Source organism: Diceros bicornis, chromosome 20 (assembly GCF_020826845.1).
Source record: "Diceros bicornis minor isolate mBicDic1 chromosome 20, mDicBic1.mat.cur, whole genome shotgun sequence".
Classification (NCBI taxonomy): Eukaryota; Metazoa; Chordata; class Mammalia; order Perissodactyla; family Rhinocerotidae; genus Diceros; species Diceros bicornis.
The window spans coordinates 30442173-30453794 of NC_080759.1; the positions used below are offsets into that span (position 1 = coordinate 30442173).

Here is an 11622-nt window from a genome sequence, read left to right on the forward strand (position 1 = left end):
AAATCCCATCTAGAGCAATGTTCCTCAACCTCAAAGTATGTACACACCACATGGTGATATTGTTAAAAATGCAGATTCTAATTCAGTAGGTCTGAGGTGTGGTGTGACCTTCTGCATTTTACCAAGCTCCCAGGTAATTGATGCTGCTGGTCCATGGAACAGACTCTGAGTAACAGGATGTAAATGACCTCATCAACAAACATGTGTAGACATAGATGAGCAGGAATAGATACAATACCAGAAACAGATATTCGGAGAAGAGTCCTATCTTCCTAGGAACCAGTGGACCCTAAGAATGAGGAAAAGCGGTGGCCATTCAGGGATAATTCTGTATTCTTCTATCACTTCCTATTTGGACACCAATAATTCTAAATACTGTTGTATATATTGGAGGGCTCCTGTCTCTTAGAATTTATCACCTGTGAAAAATGGGAGGTGGAAACATTACATTAAATTCTGGTAGATAACAATTAAGGGTTCTATGTAACTTTTATTTTTTTTTTTCTGGTGCAGTACCAATGCACTTTATAATTCCCAAGCTCACTGGTAACTAATTCAGTTCTTAGGTAGTTTTGGAGTCCATCTCGAACAGGATGGATGATTATATTGGGAGCAATTGTGCACGTGTTGTTTTTTATTTAAAGACTTTGGGATAGATTTTATCCTAGTTTGGCTTCCTCACTTGGGAGGTGATTCAGGAAAATACCTGTAGGCAAGTGGAGAAGTAGACAGGGAAAGGAAAGCATCCAAGAAAGCCTTGTTATTGAAAAAGTTACCACTTGGATAATTGGAGCTTAATTCAGTTGGAAATTTGGAGTGGCAGTGGTATCCCATCCAGGTGGGAAACAACTTAGGGTATTTATATATCAACTCCTGTCCATCAGGAGCTGAAGCCTACTCCTGGGCAGGTGGCGAGTCATGCAAGATACTAAGCAAGTTGACAAAGAGAGTGCTGGAAGCCAGAAAAAAGCAATCAATAAAATATTTAAAATGCAAGCGCTGTCAGTTGAGCCAAAAGTCACTAAAGTGGTAAAGGGTGACAGGGTATGGGAGGCCACCGGGAGCATCTGCTACTGCCTTTCAAGTTAAGCATTATTCCAAGATTTAATTATCATATCTGCTTAATTTCACTTTTATTTTTCCAAACCTCCTGCTTTTCTTAATTTTTCTAAACCTCCTGCTTATTCCTTCCTTGAACTAGCTCCTTGACATTCTTAATTTCCTTAATTTCTGATCCATTCCTCACATACCTCTCTAGGATTTGGGACGATTGTTGTATGGATTTAACCCTCCCTCATCTAGATTATTGCAATAGCCTTTCAAATGATATGCCCACCCTACCCTTATTCTCAGGCAGTCCACTCAACACACTGTTACTCAGATATTGTTTTTAAAAACACAAAGTCTTTAGGCTAATACATAAGACCCTTTATGATCTAGCCTCCCTCTCATCAACTGTTTCCCATCTGCAACTGACACTCCAGAAATACAAACTACTTGTCATTCCTTGAATAAATTATACTATTTCATCCTTCTATGCTATTTTATTCCACTTGGAGCACCCATAATTGTCCATTAAAAACAACCCTCTTGTCACCTAAAATTGGAAGCGCATCCCTCCGCACTCCCCAGCCACCCCATCACAATGAATCTCCCCCACCCCCCACCATGCTACTACTTCTGTTGCCGTAATTGTACTTTGTTTTATCTCCTTAACTATCATCCTTATTAGACGCTGAGCTTGAGAGTAACGTCAATGGAATGTTCTCAACATTGTATTGCCAACACATTCCACATTGCCTGGCACCTTGTTTGGGGTTTGCTGAATTGAATGTAACAATTTGGAGGTTGCGGTTGGGTAACCAGAAGATAGTCGGACATTTCCACACTCACAGGAAGACTGTTGAATAGTTTAACTGGTTAGAAGACAGAAGTTCCCCGTCATACCCTCAGTAATGTGTTTCACTTGTGTGTATCATTTGGAAGCCTCTATATCTTTCAGTTCCTTATTTCTACATCTTCTGATTAGCAGCAAAGGGATTTAAAATCCAACACCATGGCGACCCTAACATTTTCCTTATTCTCCATTCTTCTTTAATCCATCAAAGAAAAGAAAACAGCTTACTTAAACCTACATTTGGTAATGATAGAAATTAGAGGCTAAAACATTAACAATTATGCCTTCCCGTTGTGGAGCGGAGTACAAGCCACTTTTACCGGCATTATCGCGTTTGATTGAGTATCACCCACTGACGCGTGGAAGCACATATTGCGTAGGTGTTGAGATCTTAAATATATATTTCTGGCACATTCCCAAATGTTTAGAATTTCTCGCTAATATTTTCACATATTCCACAACTCAATGTCTCGTAGCTGTGAGTTTTCCCACCTCCTGTCACTGGAGAAAAATTTTCTACAAAAAGTGTGGAATGAGACATGAGCTGAGTTATTTGTGTTCAAAATATTCTTCGTTTCCTATAGACATCAAAGAAAGGAGAATTTTAAAGGTGTTTTGGGTTTTCCCAAATCCAGCTGATCATTTCTTTGCTAAAGTAATTTCGCTTTAAATTTTTAAAACAACACATGCTCACTGAAGAAAATTTTTTTAATTCAGACATTTAAAAAGTCGCTTGATTTGAAGCCCTAGAAATAAGGAGAGAGAGAGAGAGAGAACACTGGGAGGCAGAACATTTTTATAAAACTAGGATAATAATTTATATCTAGTTTTATTTAGACACTGCATTTTATTTTATCTTTCTGTTATATTATGAGCATTTTCCCTTGAAGTTGGACGTTGTTCCACTTGCCTGAATAAATCTATGCAATATGATTTTATTGTTTTTAAACTGCATGAGGACAAATTGAGTAAGTTTAACTTTATTCTGGACTTGCTCACAACAAATGAAATAATAAGGAAATACTAAAAGTTGCCATTTGAAAATTTTAAATATTAGAATGAAGATATTTTTCATTTTTCCAAGGATACTTTTATATTTCTTTGATAATTTTATATTCACAACACCCTTCTGAAAGGTGAGTCATTCGTCCTGGGACACATCTGCACTGTAGCAAGCAAACGATTTGGGAAGTAATTAACTGGCACATGTGAGGGGTGGGTGTTATTTTTTTAACTAGCTCTACCCTACCACATATTTCAAAACATTTGTTTCCAGCCACTGTGTTCTGCTCTATGAATATGAGGTTTCCAAGTAATAATTTCTTCTTATGTGTGAAGGATCTCTGGTCTGCCAGCACCCACAATATTATAGGGTTCATTAAACATGGCAGCCATTATACATGGTACAGAACTATGATGAGTTTTTTCGTTTATTTCGTTTGTTTGTATTTTTCATTAACATTCCCTATGATGGATGTACATGGAACATGTGAGCAAAGAGAGCATTTTTCTGCTGCAAAAAAAGGTTTTTTCTAGGAACTATAATGGAGAGATTATATAAAAATTCATGGTAAGTCACTTGTTTTGACATTGTTATGAATCATGCTTTTAATAGAGCGAAGTTTTAGCAGAGATTTTTAAAGGTACTAGACAGCAAAACCTATGCAGTATTAGAAGTCATTAACCATGTAAAAATGCTATATAATAGTGCTTTTGTAGCTAATGAGACCCAAATTATCACATCATTTCAGGGAACTAAAATAGAGCAGCATAGTACCATCCCACACTCCATCTCCTTGATACATTTTTCTTAAATAATACTCACCATCATTGATGTTTATGTATCTCACACACAGACAACAACAACAACAACAATGGAGCATTCAACAAAAGAGACAGCTGTTCCTTAAGATTCTTGAACAGGCAAGATATAGGAGGAAATATAATAGGGGTTTGAGAATCTGAGAGAAGATATTTTTCACAATTAATTTTGTGAAGTTAGGTATTAAGCTATGTATTATGAGTTGCTAACTTTGGTCATGTAAAGGACTATTTTAGTGCTTAACTACAGATAGTGTTTTATCCAGGTCTACACAATTTTAGCATAATTGAGTTTTAAAAAGTAGATTACCTATAAGCACAGGAAAATAAAAACCTTTAATTTCCAAAAACGGTGATTATATTCTCTTTGTTTTGAACTTTATTTCTTTTAATCTTCTAAAGATTTAAAAAAAAAAAAAAAAACAAGTATATTTGGTGATAGAAAAATTCCAGTCTCTGGCAATATTTTATAATTTCTTATACATTTCTCTAATTTTTTATCTTCTAATTTTAGTTCAGAGACTTCACAAAGCCCGAATAACTCACAATGAGATTGACTTCATTGTTAACGTCGTCAGTTCATAAATGTCGTTATTTTAAAATTATTAACATAAACATGAATGTATCATGGGAACACTTACTATTATATTGTTTTACTGTCCAATTCACTTTAAGAGAAAATTCAAAATGAAAACAGAACCACCAAGTTTAGCCAAGGAATAAAGAGTTTGTGACTATTACTGTTGGTAGAGAACTGTTCACATTTTATTTTAGCCCTAAACATAAGTCCAGGTAAAGACAGATTTCAGTGCTTGGAACCCAAACACGAAATTCAGTTTATTGCAAAACCTTGTTATCTGCACAGATTTTGTTTCTTGAGAGTCACATGTAGAATTGAATTTGTTAGAGATGAGCTTATCTTATTTTAAAAATTATATTAAACTATGATGTATCCCTTAATTTTTTAATGCCTGTTAACATAAAATGAACAGAAGAACTGTGATATCAAAGGCTGCCCAAGGACCATAGATATTAATTTTAGATGTTCTTCACATTAACAATTTTTGCTACTTTTGCTTTAATTGGAATAAAAAGAAGACATAACAAGGTCTAATTTTTCAGAGTAAAATATCACTTTATTGTGCTTCTAGCAATTTGACACGTATAGTAGTACTTCCCTACTACAGCAATTCAAAGATAACTTTGATTTTTTCTTTTCCAAATATGATGCTTATAAACAGTTTTCATTAAAAAGCGGTGAACTCCTTGATAAAATATTTTGGTGGAGTTTTTTTACCCTGGACTATTTCAAGGGAAAGCTCATTTTCTGAAGTTTTAATCTACAATTTCAGTTAAATGATCCTAACTTAAAAAATTTTTTTTCATGTTAAATCAATAACAATATGACATCAATATGTTTATTATCACTTGTATTAAATCTTTGCTTATGAGCTTACTGGTTTATAATTTTTACACATTTACTCTGATTTAGAACCAAAACTAGATCTGAAGAAGACCGAGATCAATAGATAGACTAATGAGAGAATGATTTAGAGACTGTATTGATAAGACAATAAATGGTGCTGATCTCAAGCATACAACAGAATTAGGCGCTAACACAAAACTAATTATTCCAAAGATTAGTAATGTTAATTTGATGTCAGCAGACATTTTCTCAAGAAAAATAGTCCATATTTCTTCATAGGAATACTTTGCACAATTAGGGGAAATATTAGTGCACACAAAAAAATTTTTGCTTTCTTGCATAAAATATGGTCTATTTTCTACTTAACTGAGAATCACTAGAATTCCTGGTATGTGTTCTTCTAATAATGCTTTTGTTCCATGAAAGATGAAAATGCAAATGTTGACACTCTGTCAAATGGCAAAAGCAGTAGAGAAAGACTTCCACACTAACTATGAGAGCTATTCTGAGACCATTTAGAACGCATACTCCGTACTAGAACGCAATCTAGTAGCGATAGATTGCTGGCATCTGAAAGTAGTTCTGACTCTGCTCAATATAATAAAATTTGAAAAGTCAAGTCTTAGATCTGGTGATACTTAAAATAACTACCTATGAACTACTTTTTGCAATTGGAGAAACTATGCTTAATAAATTCTTTCTAAAACTGAGTCACTTGAGTGACACCTTGAAGAAATGGAGTAAAATTTGAAAGAACCTTGTGCTACAACCTCCAGTAGCTTAAAGAAGAAAAAGAAGAAATGAACGAAAAGAGATGTTTAGGAGAGAGAGAGAAAACTCAGAGAAAAAAGGAGAATAAAGAAAGAAGAGAAAAGTGAGAGCCACTCTGTGGCTTAGGGGTTAAGCGCATGCCCTCCGTTGCTGGTGGCCCGGGTTCGGATCCTGGGTGCACACAGATGCACCGCTTTTCAGGCCATGCTGTGGCAGCGTGCCACATAAAGTGAAGGAAGATCTGCACGGATGTTAGCTCAGGGCCAGTCTTCCTCAGCAAAAAGAGGAGGCTTGGCATGGATGTTAGCTCAGGGCTGATTTTCCTCACAAAAAAAAAAAAAAAGAAAGAAAGGAGAGAAAAGTGGACATATTTGGAGATGGGTCATATTTGGAGATAGATAAAATTATTCAATATTATAGCATATCATAGTGTAGTATATTAATTATTCAATTTTATTTCATTTTCTTAAAAGAAACAGTAAAGATTTTTCAAGTCTGCACTATTAATAAAATTTATTTCCTTTTTTTCTCACAGATGGTTATGTCCTTCGGAGTTGCTTGGTGGATAAGTAAGCCCATTTTCTTTTGCTACTATACTTGTAAAAAGAATTTTATGCTTTACTTCAAGAAATATTCCTAATATTTAAATAATATAATCTACTGAATTATCATAAGTAAATTTTAAAACAGTATGCTATACTAATGTCTGTATGGTAGTACCTGTAATAAAGTTAAGGTTTTCATAAAGTGTTACTGTTTTAAATAGACAAGAAGCCCTTCTCATTCATGATTCTACAGTTTATGGTTTTACATATTCATTGGAGAAAGACAATGCAAACATTGGAGACAGACAGATCAAAGTCACTAACGCTTTCATTAACACTTTGCATGTCACTTGCTGATTAATTCAGTTGGTTGAATTGAATTAATCAGGAATCAGTTAGTGTTTATACAGTAGGTGCTAGTATCACCTGTTAACAGTTTATAGTCTGACCCCTAACTGAGGGCTTTTCTTTACTCACACCAGGCATAGTAGAGTATTAAGTTGCCTTTTTTGGAAGCATGCCAGAAAAAAGATAGTAGTCAATGATTCTTCTATTCTTATGAATAAGACATTGTCACAGTGTGGTGCTATTGTGCTATAGAGTCCTCCAAAACATTATAAGATTCTGTTCCCAGTAAACGATACAAGAATGAACTCCGTTATCAAGTTAGGTCATGAACCAGTACAAAGATTTATGGAATTCAGCATAATAAAAAAATCAAGGAGGATTCACAAACCATATCCATAAACAACCTGACACCAATCAAGAGGAGACAAATCAATGTTAAGTGCTCTGTCAGCAAACTAGTAAAGACTCAAAAGTAAAATAATCATAAAACTTTTATTTTCCTCAAAGCATTAGTCATGGTGATAGGCATGGGACTTTTCAATAGGTTTTATTCTATGAAATATAACAAATTTCAAGGAAAGAATGTGTGGCAAATAATAGGACATCTTCATCAGTGATATTACAGGATGATTAAGAAAGAATTTAGAAAGAGTCCTAAGTAATTATTGCTTCACCACCTATTGAAGTGAATACTTAATAAATGTTTGTTGCATGAATGATAAGGAAAATCTGTCCTCTTTGCATTAGAGTCAGACTTCCATTAGCCGAACCCTCCCTCGTTCTCAGAGAAAGGATCCAAACAGAAGACATAGGGAACTCACAGCATCTGCTGTAGTTGGCAGCAATTTGAAGGGCCTGCTGCTGCTTCCATGATAAAAGCACAGAGGTGGTACAGAAACCAAAAGTGCGTCTGGTCTAAGTGACAAAGTCACCTTACATTTCTGAACTTTGAAACTGTGTCCTACGTTTCAAGGTTATGTTAACATTTATAATATTTTCTATTTTAATCCCTTGTATATCATTCTCTCCTCCATTAGATTATAACTGCTTGAAATCAAAGCTTGTGTCTCATTCACGTTTGTGTCTCCTGGTACATAGGAGAGACTCAGTATGTGTGTAGAATAGAATATTTCATGAAGATTCAGAACTGGGTAAAACCTAAAATGTGTAAAAGTAGCCAGAACTACTATTACAGATGCTGCCTATAACAGTAAATATTTTTAGAATTCTATATATAAGAACCACCATACTAACCATATCTTGGCTACTTATTTTGTAACTAATATTTATATATTTTATAATCAATATTTACAAATTATAATTAGAAACATGCAAAAATGATGCACCCATTGCCTATGCCAAATATTACTGTATTTCATTCAACGTTTGAAGTTCAAGTGAAAGTATTAATCTGATGTTAACAGATATAAAGAATCCATTACAGTTTTGAATTAGGGCCCCCAGTGCAGTATTGTGCCATGATTTTTCAAACACTTCTTACTAAGCACAGCTGTGTGCTAGGCCCACGGTTGGGTCTAAAGATGAGTAAGGCAAGGTCTGTGCTCTTGAGGCATGTTTTCATTTTTCTATATATCTATGATACAGAATAAGTTGTGGGGATTTTCAGAATGACACAAAGGATTAGATTAAATCAACGAAAGGAGATACAGATGAATATGAAATTTCTTCCCACTTATAAATGCATCATGTGTACCTTCTCACCCTTATATGCCTTGTGTCATATAAAATCATATTTTTAACCTTTTAATTTAAATATTGCTTTAATGTTAAGAAGACATTTTCTTTAAAATAAAATTTTTTTTCTACATTTACAGTGATGGAGAGATCTATGATGATATTGCTGATGGTAAGTCTCATACGGCAGCCACCACAGAGAACAGTAACAGTGAATTTACTGTTCTTACAAATACTAAAAATAGCTTGCTGGATTAATTAGAGCTTTCCAATCTGATCAGAATTTGAATCACTAATACCTTGGTATAATGAAAAAAATTTATTTTTCCACATGACTGGAAATCAAGAAATAATCTCTTATTTATTCTCCTTGAAAGCAGAAGTATGAAAATATTTGGTGAATTTTTCATTTTAACATGAATCTTAATTGATGCATGAATAGTAATAGCTTTTATCCACAAAAATATGTGTACTTGGGCAATAAGTGGGTACTTATTTCATAATGTATAATACTCACTAGTATTCTCCAAGCTTCATGTATTTCTAAATTATGTTCTAAAAAATTAATCTCAACTGAAATGAAGCATAGTGTTAACCATGTTGCCTTTTAATCTCCTTTTAAATTTATGATTCTCATTGATATTTAATATTTTCAAGCTCATTCAGAATGACTACCAAAAAGTACATTTAACCAGTTTTTCATAAAGTGAACCAATTCTACTTTTTTTTATCCTAACCTGGGAGAGTATGAATCACCCACATTTCCAACTTTGGAACACTTAGGGGGCATGTGTTTTATATAACTATATTTCAATTTGTGTTTTTTTCTTCCAGGTTGCATCTATGACAATGACTAACTCTCAGCTTCGGTCACTCTGCTATGTTCATTTGATGTCAGTATGAAGTCTGGGTTTTGATTGGCAAATGTTATTGTGTTCATAGAAAAATGAATGCACAAAACTACTTATTACCATTTGTTATAAACTTCTGATTATCTTTAAAGGTTTTGAAATTTTGGACTTAGAAAGTGATCTCTCTGCTTAAACAACATCTTGAAAGACTGCATCAATGAGATGTAAGAATTGTTAAAAATCCCATTTCTGCCTCAGCTACAATTATGAAGATGCTTCTTTTACACCATCAGTTGACAACCTCCCTTCCTAGAAAAAAATCATTTGAGAAGAAATGACTGTGTTGTCTAAAGAACTATAAGGAAGAAACATAAAGAAATACAAGAAAGAAAATTTTAAAGCATTTCACAAGAAGGAAAACTTCATTTGCCCTTCTAATTATGATCGTTATCTTATATTTTCTATTCAAATTATCTGTCTTTAAAAAGGCAGAGCTGTCTCCTCTCTTGCTAGTGAGTTAAATGTTTTCAAAAATTATAGAAGTATCAGAAATTGTATATAAAGTTTGTCCCCATTTGTTAATTGTGAATATGTGCTAATTACCTAAGATTAAAACTATAGAAGAGTCTAAAATAAGTTTTCTGTTTGCAGCATCACATGCTAACAGTATAATTCTGTATTCTGTTTAAATTTCTGTTGTAACTAGAGTGGATATGAATGAGGACTACCCTAAAATGATGAAGACTGGAAGAACGGACTTTGAAATTAACTAGCCTTCTATTGCACCTCTTTACTTTGAAGACTATCTTAAAGGTTTTTGGTTTTGTTTTTCAAATACCTCTATGAAACTTTTTCTTTAAAACCACCTTACTGGAAAGTTGGCCAGTAGAGGGAGTACAAATTAATAACCCCTGGTGTTTGGACTAGAATGTTCCCTATTGAGACATACTCATTCCCAAAGAAACCCAAAAACGGAAAGTGAAGCATTTGGGTTCCAAATGCTAAGAACACTAAACACTATGACACAAAATGTAAAACCCTAACACCCAAGAAAATAGCATATTAGGTAATTTTTTCACAACTTCCAAAACACGAAATGAGCAAATCTTAATGCTGGCTCTGCTACGAATGAACCATGATGTGATATTGGGTAAATTATTTATCCTTCCAGTTTCCTCGTCTGCAAATTACAGGATTAGGCTAAGTCAGTTTTTCCCAACTTTTTTACTATCAGTTACCTCAAACTTTTATAATTCTCCTCCTACCCCATCCCTGTGTTTCAGAAATTTCTGTTTATTTTTAAAACTCATTGATTAAATAATGATTAATGCATTATCCATGTTTTCATATTGTAAAGGCCCTTTGGAGCGTCTGAAGAGTGGCTCCATTGAACTGAAATAACTTCAGATAATTGTAAAAGAACTCCAAGCCTTCGTATGGGTAAAGTGGAAATTGCACTAGATGCATTGAAATTTGAAAATAGATCATCAACTTCTATTGCTCAATTTATAGTTTCTGGGAGTCTGAGGCCCCCAAATCAGAGGAATTTAGACCTCCTCCAATTATGAAATACTTGGATGTCTACTTTTTGATAGGAGAAGCCAGTATATGCTCACGTGATGAATTTAATACTAAATAAAATTACATGATCCAAAAGTACTTTTTGTTTGTTAACTTTGGTAAATATACATCATGCACTGACAGTATATTTCCAGTAATTTTTTTCTGATTGCAAACAGTATAAATTCAATACAATGTCAATTTTTTAAATTCCAAATTAGATCAAGAGAATATTTTAGAATTTTGGTTTATACACCACCAAACAGAGACACATATGCCTATGAAAGATTTATGTAATAGATAATTGTCTTAATATAAAAGATATATTTGAAGTATTAATTTTAATATACTAAATATTATTTCTGTTATAGTTTTATGTATGGAATTTCATCATGTGAGAAGAACGACAAATAAATAATAACTTCAGAAGATAACTTTGCCTCTTACTTCATCAAGAAATCAAGGCCATCAGCCTTTCTCTCCCTCCTATAATTTGATCCCACATCTACAAGTCTTTCTCTGAGCCTATCATTACGTCTTTTTGCTTCAGCCTCAGAGGATGGGATACCTTCTGTTCAAGACCAAACCTTCCACCGGTGCCCCTGATATTTTCCTCCTGTTTTGTGGTAGATATTGAGATAACCAAGTGCAATTCCCTTCAACTCCCTGCAACGTTCAACCTTAACCCATATCCAGACACTATCCAAG

General features: G+C 33.9%; 1 protein-coding gene across 3 annotated transcripts in view; it reads left to right on the top strand.

The window, feature by feature from the left end:
• The window catches only part of FYB1 (FYN binding protein 1), a 156887-nt gene extending 145548 nt beyond the window's left edge, over nucleotides 1-11339 (top strand). For 2 of the 3 annotated variants that reach the window (XM_058564187.1, XM_058564188.1), the window contains exons 17-19: nucleotides 6451-6484; nucleotides 8644-8675; nucleotides 9338-11339. In XM_058564187.1, the coding sequence (XP_058420170.1) occupies nucleotides 6451-6484; nucleotides 8644-8675; nucleotides 9338-9360 (89 nt within the window). In that variant the 3' untranslated portion in view covers nucleotides 9361-11339. The remainder of the gene's footprint in view (nucleotides 1-6450; nucleotides 6485-8643; nucleotides 8676-9337) is intronic. The other variant, XM_058564189.1, reaches the window with a different exon arrangement.
• Nucleotides 11340-11622: the final 283 nt, after the last annotated feature.